General features: G+C 35.9%; 2 protein-coding genes across 2 annotated transcripts; one reads left to right on the top strand and one right to left on the bottom strand.

The window, feature by feature from the left end:
• Positions 1–118: 118 nt before the first annotated feature.
• LOC121809600 (tetratricopeptide repeat protein 27 homolog) lies at positions 119–7,847 on the bottom strand. Its single transcript, XM_042210323.1, has 10 exons — positions 7,407–7,847; positions 6,248–6,401; positions 5,342–5,664; positions 4,636–4,717; positions 4,270–4,552; positions 4,006–4,064; positions 3,295–3,384; positions 2,279–2,376; positions 706–2,134; positions 119–418 (listed from the first exon to the last, which is right to left on the bottom strand). Exons 1-9 carry the CDS (start codon positions 7,808–7,810, stop codon positions 904–906), a joined length of 2,724 nt encoding a protein of 907 aa, XP_042066257.1. The 5' UTR covers positions 7,811–7,847; the 3' UTR covers positions 119–418; positions 706–903.
• A 2,969-nt stretch (positions 7,848–10,816) lies between these two features.
• On the top strand, positions 10,817–12,321 carry LOC121807888 (amino acid transporter AVT1H). Its single transcript, XM_042208229.1, has 3 exons — positions 10,817–10,952; positions 11,091–11,704; positions 11,782–12,321. The coding sequence occupies exons 1-3, from the start codon at positions 10,817–10,819 to the stop codon at positions 12,319–12,321; spliced, it is 1,290 nt and encodes a 429-aa protein (XP_042064163.1).
• The last annotated feature ends 22 nt before the right edge of the window (positions 12,322–12,343 follow it).

The following is a 12,343-nucleotide window of genomic DNA, read 5'->3' as shown; positions in this document are numbered from 1 at the left end:
TGTTACATTTTGGTTAACGAACCTAGCAAGCACACGCATTTTGAGACCGGAAAAGATCGTGCGAGGCTTGGTCGGGCTTTTCATAAAAGATAAGTCGGGTCGGGCCAGCCTGAAGCAATAATTATGAATTGTCATACGCATTATTCATAAGCATGGTCAAGTTAAAAACACATGAAACAGAAGCCCGTGTGAAAATATAAAGGATAGAGAAGAAAGATATGCAAACAAAACTGACATGAAAGGCAACACAATAGGATAGTATACAACAATTTTGGAGCTCAAAGTTGACTTCTTTCTGATGTAACAACAGGGTATCGTATACGTGCCAGATGTTGGAGGGAATTCGTTGTTAACGGGCTTGGACACGGGTGTCTGAAGCAGCTTCAGAAAGAAAGTCTCTTGCCCAGAGGCCTTCAAACTGTGTTAACCAGGGTGACAGATTAGATTGGCATAGCAGTACAGGATAGTTCAATCTAGTGAACTAACTTGATCAGGAAGACATCAAAATCATAAGATATTCATGAATCATGAGATGCCAAACCCATGTCTAAAATCTCAATTAAGAATCTACAAGTGATAATTCTACAATCTCCTATATTTTGTGCATTTGAAAATCCAAGTACAATATATTAAGTTCACGTCCGACTAACAAGAGCTTCCTTCACCCATATAGCACTTTATTTAAAAGCCAAGTTCTGTGCGTACCTGGTTGATCCCAAGCTCGACCCAATGAGCACCCATTTCAGTCGTGACATCCTACTCATAAGATTCCATGAGCTTTGCAAAACCTTAACTTAAAAAGGACTTAGCTACACCATCTTACTCCTTCAGTCACACTTGGACATGTATAGTCAGAGAGAATCTATCAGAAAAGGCCGAGTAGAAGCTTCATGCACCAGGCAATCATGTAGCTTTCAAAGCCCCTTGTACGTCTTCAAGGCAAGCTACAAGATCTCCATATTCTTTAGTGTTAGAATGATCTATAGCTTGTTTTATTGTACTCTTCACATGCATCTCAGCAGCAAACAGTTCTCTACGGCTGTTGCCACGCAAAGCAAGTTCCTGATACACCTTGCACAGTTCCAAGGAAGCATTTGCAAATTTCACAAACCTATCCTTGTCCTTCCACAAATCTGATCCTTGATATGATCTAACTTGCTTAAGTAGAGCCTCGGAGCACATTGCTAGATCTCCTTTCAGTTTGTGCCACCTTGCATATAATCCCCATATGTCAGCATTTCCACAACTTTGAACAATCTGTCTTAAGATTTTCCCAATCAATTCAATCAGGTGTTCAGCTTCCCGGCGTCTGGCAGAGTCAGTTTGCACTCCATTGGCATTAGCAACATTTGAGCTAACATTGACAGGGGCAGTATGACTACTATCACTATTTGCCACATTAGACTCTGAGTGACTAATCAATGTGCGTTCTTCAATTTCGAGCATAATTCTTTCCAACAACCCAGAGTCGCATCGTTTCTTATTAGTCAAGTCCAACACCTTTTGTACAGCTTCCATTGCCTGGCTTAAGTTTCCAATATCAACAGCAACTTGGCTATAGTTCTCCCACATTTGCCAGCTCTCTCGCTTCAGCTTTAATGCTTCTTTAAATGCAATGAAAGCCTCCTTACTTCTCTTCTTAACCATGTGTAAACAAGCAATATTATTCCAAGCCTCTCCATTTTCAGGATCAAGTTGAACTGCACGTGTGAAAGCATCCAGTGCTTTATCAACATCCCTAGACTTTAAGGCAGCAGCACCAAGCGCAAACCAGCCATCTGGATACAAAGAATTCAAACCCATAGCAGACTCCCATAAGATTTTTGACTTCTCATACTCTCCTCGGTTGTAGGCAGAGCGAGCAAGAGAACGATATGCTCGCGCAGAACGTAGTCCCGAGACTTCAAGAGCCTTCTCATAGGAAGTATCGTCATTTGTAACATCACCAAGAGAGCACCATAACCTTGGGTCAGATGGCTTTTCACATAGGCGTTTCTTGATGAGTTCAACAGCTGCTGCTTTCTTATCCATTAGCTGGTAACAGTATATCAGATTATCCCATAGCTCAAGATCCTCATAAATCTTCAGAGCTTCCCCAATCAGGCCACAACTTACCAAAAGATCACCATATTCCCTGAGAAGAGCATTTAACTCCAGTCATATAGCAATAAACTATTTAAAATGGACACTACAATGTGGTAGGAAGGATTCACATAATCCTTTCCGTATAGCTAAAAGAGGAAAGGATTAACCCTAACAATGTTAGAAAGCAGCATACTTGCGTAGTGCAGAAATCGGAGGTATATTCATTCCAAAGCAGTAATATAATCTTTCAGCAACTCCAGGACCAGGAGAATGATTGCATACACCTTCCACCTGTCATAGGACAATAGTGAATTGATGATAATAGGCAACCTTAGTCCAGGAATGAAATATTTGCCACAGGTAAAAAGCATGCGCTGATTGCAAGCAGGAAAGTATCCATAACAATGATCTTTGCAGCAAGTAACTGTTATTAGGCAAGGGGGGGGGCAGACTTACACATAAATTCATGTTGATAAACTTAAATTAAAATTTACATCCATTAAGAATTAAATTCAAGACACTGTTTCAGTCAGGTTCCTCATAAGTTTCTAAGCCCATAAATGACCGGCTCCATCTTCCTAAATAGGACATTACTCATATAACCCAGCCTGGAGTTCAAGATCAAACTTGAATAATGAAATGATATTAGCAATTTAGCATATTTACAAACATCAGTTTCAACAAAATTTGCTCAAAGTAGAGAAGCTTTTTTAAATTGAAAGTGCAGTTTTTTACTTCAAACACACGGGTGGAAGTATAGTGCAAGAAACTGAAAAATAGAGGGTTCCCTTCACTAATAGTTTAGTTCTCATACTATTTTCTCGATGGCTACATTCCAGTTCTTTCCTAATCAAAAAACTCAGGTTTGTGTTTAAATTGGCCGGCTACTCAATACTCGTCTCATCTTCAGTTAAAACTCATGTCACATGCTTTCTTCACTGAAGTCCAAATCGTACGGCACAAAACTATACCACCAACCAATAGAAAATTAAAGCAGGAAAGTTTGACTTTCCACTAAATGATTAATAGGACTGATTGGCATAGCAAAATTCCTTTCAAATGTTCAAGAAAACTCGGTAGAGTTTTCTGAAAATCAAATTAAATAAAAATTTGGTAAACATACGTTGTTCTCAAATTTTATTTGTTATTGATGATAACATGAAGGATACTTGAGATATTGGCTAGAAGAGAGAGAGAGAGAGATTATACCAGTTGTTCCATCATCATCAATGATCGCTGTTTTGTTCTACTCCGACTTGATTCCCATCGGACACGCAATAAGTTGCAGAAACACCGAAGCTGGGAAATGAAAAAAGTTGGGTCGTGATTAGCAAGTCGAGAACCAATCAATATAGAAAATTGTTGACAGTTGTGACAAAGAGATGAGGTCCTGAAAGTCACGAAAAAAAAAGCAAAAATAGTCACATACACACACTTATATAGGGGGCGAGGGGCTAGTACCCAAGCCATAGGTAGTATATTGTACCCAATCTTAACCATTGATGGTGAAAATTTGGGCAAACCAATTGCATTTTACATGGATCAAGTTTTTTTGTCATCATAAAAGCACATGCTCAGTGAATTCACTTTATGCATATTTGTGTTCAACATTATGTACATTTCTGTTTAATAGCATGCAAGTTTGTGTTTAACATTAAGCATAAAAATATGGATGTACTCTTACTGCATGAAGAAATCCCATTAAAATAGAAAGAGATGATTCCAAAAACTTGTAATATGTTAAAATTTGCATATGCTTATTTCTGTTTAAAAAAATAGTACTAATAGCATTTTTCAGTGTAACAATGTGCATTAATGTGTTTAACAGTATGCATTTTTGTGTAGAGATCAAATCCAGAAGATACTTATCTTAACCAAGAATAGAGATTGAATTTCAAGAATCAATAAAAAATTCCTTACCATGAATGGAGATGGACTCTGAGAATCAATAGCCTCTATATATGGAGCCATTTCCCACTCTGAAACACAACATCAAGATTAGGATCCCATATCTTGACAATTGACATTAGTTGAAAACATGCAATCACAGACCTCTCCACCATCATTTGATTTAGTTCATCATAGGATAGTGGAGGTTACCAGTTATGACAACTGTGAAGACAAAAACAAAATAGAATTATGAAAAACAAAGATCTCAAACAGCTTAGAGAAAGAACAGCATACTTTGCATTTCATCATTACGCGCTTTTTTTTCAACCAAAAGACATTGCGCAAGAATTAACGCCTGCTGTGTTGCAGTCAATGGATTGGCTGCAACAGAATGTTGTTTAGCATCCTGCTCAACACTTTCAGAGTTTTTCTCATCTACTGCGAATCTGGGGGTCATTAATATATCAGAAGCTTCATTTTCAGAAGATTGTGGAGGTGGGAAATTGTTATTACTGCTGGACTTGGCGCTTCCATTATTTGTTCCAGTAACGAGAAGAAGCTGTGCTTTTGGTTCTACCTGTATACCCAGTAACCATCATTGAATACAGAAAAAACAAGAATCTTCATCTAACTTTACGACATATGAGTGAAAGATAATACCTGATGCACAGTCCGAAATCCCAGAGCACCAGTCAGATAAAAGTTAAAGTTGGACACCTCTGCAGCCGATTCAAAGTGCTGCCTGAAATACCATTTTTTATCATGGAAAAATGTCACTACGCAGGTAAGGAAAGGTCGGCAACCCGATATTATAAAACTATCCATATATAACTCTAAAATACATGGAAAAAATAAAACTAGCCATAGACACTACTTGAGGTTTCTCATTAAAAAAGATTATAAATTTCTTATTGCAAGTAAGAAAAGGCCAACAGCCCGAGAGAAAAGGGCACAAATATATGATGCTGATGTCATCAACAAGTTCATGCTTATGAGTATCAACTATCAAATAGCAAATAACCAATATACTAGTCCATGAAGTTGCTTCAATCTATTGGAACATATAACTACGCTTTGGAATTCGTTTATATGCATTTTAAAAATCTGCCAGCATTTCAAAATATCCACTTTCTAGTTTCTACAGATGACCATGTTTTACAACCAGAATAAGATATGCAAATGTGTTTTGGGCTTAGCCGCTTAGTATGTATTGGACTTGATCAGTAACAGAACATCCTTCACTTATAACCTCCTGGCCTATTGCATTTGTAATATTGTTACTTTGCTATCAATAATATTAACATTTACCAAACAAGTATGAATAAATGTTAATCAAAATACATATACAACAAGTATGCTGACTCACTTGGAAGTATCTACACGCCCATAATAAAGTTCCACCATCCCTGCTTCTAGCTGGAGGAGAGACAGGATAGTAGAACAGTCTTCATTCGGACACCAATACTCTTCTATCTTCTCTAAGGTGCCCAAATACGAGAAACTTTCATTTTTACAGACTTGCAACAGATCAAAAAGAGAAGATGAACGTTCATCCAACAACTTTTGATGCAAGAACAAAGCTCTGGCCAACCACCAGGACGTGCTTCTTATTCCATCTATGGAAGAAAGACTTTCTTCAAATAGGGCATCTTTCATCTTGAGCAGAAGAGTCTTTCCGAAAATTAAGTACTGCAAAATATATAAAGCTAAACATTTAACAAAGAGATAACAAAAACCATGATGACAAAAAAGCGAGAGATAGAACTTTTACACAACATTGTATACTGATGCAGATAATATTCAGTTTTAGACATATTATGCTCATAATTGTGAATAAATAAACCACTAGAGAATATAAAGTGGATGTATGTAAGCATGTTCAACTATGTTCAACTTATGGCTGCCATAATTTATAGAGAATCTGTTTGAACCTTGAAGGCAATTTAAACCTTAAAAAGCGTACATTTTTGTAACAACTTATTGATTTTCTTACTTGTATGGACTAAAATGAAAATAATACAGGATATGGGGAAATTTTTCTAACAGAAACAAATTGACTAATTCACTCACTAAATGAGCATGACCATTGCAGATTCACCACACGCTTCACAATGGAAGTTGGAATTATTTGCCCAACTAGGAATGACATTTACTCAAGACTCAAAATGAAAACACAATGCACCTCAACATTGAAGAAAAGTATATAGGATCAGTGAACAACACAGATGTGATTACTTAATTCAAAAGAGTAAAACAATTTGAGTACATATACCTGCAAGTTAGAGAATTTGGCACAAAGGTCAGAACCAACAGACATGAGTTCCTTGTGTGCCCATGCTTCCCACTCCATCCATTCATCACCAACTTTTTTATACTCAAGGATCGACAATTTTGCAAGCGGCATCAAAGGAACGCTAACCGATGGCCTGTTACAAAATCGCACAAAAAGCAAATGAAACCCACTCTCGTCATCATTCCAAAACTTATGCCTTGAAATTAAAAAACCAAACTAATTGTTATATTTGTATATGGTTTTTTCTTGTTAAAAGAACAGAAAACAAACCCACACGCAATATCCATAAAGTACTATTTGTCACGCCCTATGCTTATAAGGTTCTCATGGGCTGCAGCAGAGTCCAAATGTTGCATAAATGCTTCGGTACAAAATCAAATTTGGGGTTTAGCATGATTGAAGTTTACGATATTTCTGTCCAAATCACCCACCAGCTAAATTACAGAAGTATGACTTCCAAGATTTATTTTTATGCATCAGGGGGGGTCTACCAAACAAAATTATCTAACATTGTTTATAACATAAATTGATTGACGGGTCCCAATCTCCCTAATCATCTCCATTCATTATCATGGTTTTGACTTTCTAGATTTCTGAAGTCAAAATATGTGGATCTCTGAAGTCTCTCACCTGTTATGCTTTGATAACTCACGAGTCAAAATATGTGGATCTCAATCATGCTATTTCAAGCTCAGCAGACAACAGTAGAAAGAGCATTGCATGCATTAAATAAGCAAATAGGTTCCCGTGTACTTATCAGCAGGATCAATTAACCTCATGAACCTCATCTGACATCAATCACAAATATTACACAGATCTTTGTTTTCAATGACCATTTACACTGTATATCCCACAACAGGCATTTTACACTTCTAAGTTCACAACTACCCTTTACTACCAAAAACTAAATACTCCATATGCGAGTCAGAATTATGTTTAGTAGAAATTAACAATATCAAGTAAGTATTGTACCATCTACCAGACTACTATTATAAGCTTAACAAGCCTCAATCTTTCTCTACAAGCAGGCATATCAACGAAAATCCAAAATTGTAACAGCCAGACAATAGAATCAAGACCACAAAATCAATTTCAATGAACAAAGCGGAGACTGCGCGAGAAATCACGAGTGACTGACCCTGTAAAGTTACACTGATTGAAGGCAAGCAAAGAAACAACCGCGACAGCCATCACAATCAAAGCTTTATAACCCAATTCCACTGAATCCTCGCTGCCGCTGACATTCAAAAACGAGCTGACGCACTCGGGGAGCAGCTCGGAGTAGAAGCGGTGAGCGGAATCGAGCGAGTCGAGATGGAGACTGGAAAATAAGGCTTCAGAAGCGGATGAGGAGGCGAGGGCTTGAAGATACTCGCCTGATTCTATTAGAAGCACAACGTCGTTTAGGAGAGAGTGGTGGTGAGGAAATTGAGGCGAGGATTGGATTGGTGATTGCGGCGGTGCCACGGCGTCGGATGGTATAGAACAGCGGAGGAGGCGGAGCTCCAGAGAGCGGAGGAGAACGGCGTCGTTTGCAGCCATTCTTGAGAGAATAAACGCAGATGAAGAGGGTTTTTGCTGGCGGCAAAATGGATGGGTTTATTAACTTAAGTTTTATTAAGGAATCTTAACATTTTTATTTAGAGGGATTATATTTTTTTAGTACATTAAATATCTCAAATGATCAAATTTGGTCCGTAACATTTCATAATATCTTTTGAGGTCCATTAACTATAAGTTAATATCAATTCAACTATTTTTTTTTTGTTATTTCCAATATTTTCATGACCAAAGTACTCTTAATGCCATGAAGGGCAATTCAATCTATTTATTCATCCACTTTTTTCTTTCTTCTAATTTATTTGGGATTAAGTTTAATAGATCTTATGCTATTATTATTAATATATCTCATACCTTATTTGAATATTATGATATTACTTTCTAGTGCTAGTTAATACTTTTATATGGTTACATTCTCGATGATTTAGATAAAACTAAGATAAGTATTTTATTTTAATGAATCTCGTAATTTTATTAAACTGAAAGTGTAAGTTAATCATAATATATTTTCATGATGTTGTAAATGGCATAATGATAATATTAAGACGCAACATTGTGATATTAAACAATTAAACAATTGATAGCAACTATTAATTTTTTATTTAATTAAACAATCATAGATTTAATTAATCATATATTCAACTAAGAATGTCATTGTCTTTTTTATTAAATTGATTATTGATAATTTCAACTAATTTTTGTAGACTACAATTACTACATAAGAGTAGATAAAATAAAACTTTGCTCTTTGAATTATTTAAGATTCTATGTTAATAAGTTTTAATTTATTTTTAATCATCAATTTTATATTGCACTTAAAAATAACATATTTTATGTATAGCTTTAAGATGGAAAAATTAATATTCCATCTAATAAATTGAACTACTTTTATATACAAATATTGTATAAGTATAATGTTTACATATATTTATTTCTAAGTTATTTCACTATTAATATTAAATATAGTACAATGATTTAAAATATTACAAATAAGTAAAATTAAACGTAAATAATTAATAGTAATAGAATATTAATTTCATTAAGATATTTTTTTAGAATTAAAATTAGAGGGAACGTCTTTTTTGGTACACCAACTATCCCAAATTACATATTTAAATGAAAATGAGAGGGTAAATAGATTGAATTGCCCTAATTGGCCTTAAGGGTACTTTGGTCAGGAAAATATTGAAAATAGTCAAAAGTAGTTGAATTGATATTAACTTATAGTTGATAAACCTTAAAAGATATTATGAAATGTTACATACCAAATTTGCTCATTTGAGATAGTTGATGTACTAAAAAAATATGTTCCCTCTTTTATTTATTTTTTATTTGAAATCTTATCTTTATATTTTCTCCATTTTTATAAACAATCTACTTTCTCTGATTACTCTCCAAATTCTTTACTACTATATGTTTTAATTTTTCTCTCTCGCAATTGTCTATTTATATTGATGTTTGTAATTTAATTATACTAACTAAACTTTTGTTCATGAATTAAATAATTGAAAATTACTAATTTAAAATAAAATACTCACGAAATCGTTCTAATGGTTCAGTTGTCCTATACTACTATTACATCAGTTATTTATAGGAGTAGTGTCTGAAATAGTACAAATTAAATACAATCAAGTTTCTTATTAGTACTTTCTTTGTACGATTGTGAAAGATATCATATTGATTCTTGACTTAGATTTTTTTTATTTTTCCATTGATTCCTTTCTACTCTACTTTAACTGAAACTATATTCAATTTGACAACTAGTAATTCATAATTATATAATGGAACTTTTAAATTTTTTTTTTATATATTAGACACGTATCAATAAATTGCTTCGTTCTTTTTATTTTTTATTTTTTATGTTTATGCTAGTTTCAAGAAGTTGCTTCATCATCCACTTAAGTGTAGGTTCATTAAATTTATAATGTCATGAATATGGATTTGAATCTTGACAAGAAAAGTGAAAGGGACTTATGATATTATGGTACATGTTAATCAAATTTCCAACTTGATTGAATATTTCTTCCATTAGGTGGGAAAGATGTTCGATCATTTGGCATCGGATTATTGATGATGCGAATTTCTAACATGCATTATACATGTTGTATTCAATGGGAATCACTTCTATCTTAAAGTTTTATGGGCAAATTGCTAAAAAAAATTATGATGTATAGTCAAATTTTAGTGCGTCTCGTACTTTTCAAAAATCGAATTATAAATCTTGAAGTTTACAACTTTTACAATTATCTCATCTATCACTTTCCTGCAAAATTCGTCATCCGCCATATAAACATGTACTATCTTCCTTTAAAAAGGTAGTAAATGTAATTAGCATTTCTAAAATAGGCATAATATTTTCATGTGTTTTAAATCGGTGGCCACACCATCACATATTTACATGAAAAAGAGACATAATTGCAAAAATTACAAACTTCGTGATTTATAATTAAGTTTTTAAAAAATGTACGAGAGATATATTAAGTACATTATATACATAAACAAAACACGTTTTTATGAATGACAAAATGAAAGGAACAAATATAAAATCCATTGGCCACCTTTATTAGTGGCAGCACGAATCAGGTGCAATTGAATCTCTCTTTGATTTTGATGCCCATTTGTTTGGTTTATTTGGTGCTTATTCTTGTGATCTTGTCTATGTACATATCCAATATCATAAACATAACTTATGTAAAATTATTCCTACTTTTGATTAATCGTAATAAAGATTATAATACGCAAACAGAATCCAACATCAAACACTTGAATTTTCTCACGTCATGAATTAGAATTTCACTCCAAGAAGTATGGAAGATACGATATTCCTAAATAAATATCGCACGTCATGAAGAATAATTGAATTGGGAGTTAGTATATAAAATACACTGCCATGCATTATTTCCCAACCCAACCCAACCCATAAAACACGCACATGCAAAAATTGCCTTCCCCTTTAACCCATACAAGCTCTCAGCTTGGACAAAAACTATGACGGAGGAAGAGCGGAGGAGCGCAATCGACGACGGGGAAAGTTGTTTCGAAGAAGACGAGAAGGCCCGTGGCGATGATCGAACTACGGGCTCTTTTCTTCATGCAGTCATCAACATGCTTGGAATGCTCATTGGTAAGTTCACTAGCCCATCAAATGCTCAACACTACACTCGAGTTGTCTTTATTTGTACCCAGTACTTTGACTATGCTCACAAATCACACCTTTTTCCGAAGATGCAGACTACTCTTTAAATCGCCCGATATTGTCGTTTATTTGTGGCAGGCTTGGGACAACTCTCAACTCCCTATGCATTGGAAAATGGAGGGTGGGCTTCAACATTCCTACTAGTAGGAATTGGATCAGTGTGTGCCTACACTTCCTGCCTACTTGGGAAATGCATGCACAAAAACCCTAAATCAAGAGACTACAAAGACATAGGGCATGATGCATTTGGATCAAAAGGAAGAATCATAGCAACTACTTTCATCTACCTAGAGATTTTCATGGCCCTTGTCTCCTACACCATCTCACTCCACGACAACCTCGCCAACGTCTTCACCGCCTTCACTCTGAGCTCGGCCCATCTCTCCGCTTCTCAGCTGTTGGTGCTGATCGCTGTCCTGGTCGCCCTTCCAAGCTTGTGGCTAAGGGATCTTTCCTCTATCTCTTTCCTCTCGAGTGCAGGCATCCTCCTCTCTCTTCTGATCTTCACGAGCGTGGCCTACACCGCGGTTTCTGGAGCCATCCGAGCTCACCGCTACATTCCAGTTCTGCACCTCAGTAAAATTCCTGCAATTTCAGGGCTCTATATGTTCAGCTTTGCTGGTCACATAGTTTTCCCCAATCTGTACAATTCCATGAATGATCCTTCCAAATTCACCAAGGTATACGTGAACAACTTTGCACCTTCCATATAATTATCAAATGTGTAAATATATAACATTTCTGCAACAATGTATAGGTATCCATTGTGAGCTTCTCAATGGTAACAGTGATGTACACAGCATTAGGGTTCATGGGAGCCAAGATGTTTGGCCCTCAGGTGAGTTCACAGATCACTCTCAGCATGCCTCGCAATCTTGTCGTCACGAAGATTGCTCTGTGGGCGACTGTGCTCACGCCCATGACAAAATACGCGCTTGAATTTGCGCCATTTGCCATGCAGCTTGAGCAAAGCCTCCCCCCCTCATTCAAATCCAGAACGAGGATGATCATACGGGGTACAGTGGGCTCGATTCTACTGCTCACCATACTCGTGCTCGCCCTCTCTGTGCCATACTTCGAGCACGTCCTCAGCCTCACAGGCTCCCTAGTCAGTGTCGGAATTTGTATAATTTTTCCATGTGCTTTCTACACCAGGATATTCTGGAGACAGATTTCGACGCCTCTGATGCTGTTTAATCTGATGATCATAGCATTTGGTGCGACTTTGGGAGCATTCGGAACCTTTTCATCTTCGAGATCTCTCATCATAAGTTTACAGAGAGGGCATACTTCCTAGAATATGTGTGTATTTTTCTTGA

This window comes from Salvia splendens, chromosome 6 (assembly GCF_004379255.2).
Source record: "Salvia splendens isolate huo1 chromosome 6, SspV2, whole genome shotgun sequence".
NCBI lineage: Eukaryota > Viridiplantae > Streptophyta > Magnoliopsida > Lamiales > Lamiaceae > Salvia > Salvia splendens.
This window is presented reverse-complemented; position numbering and strand designations above follow the sequence as displayed.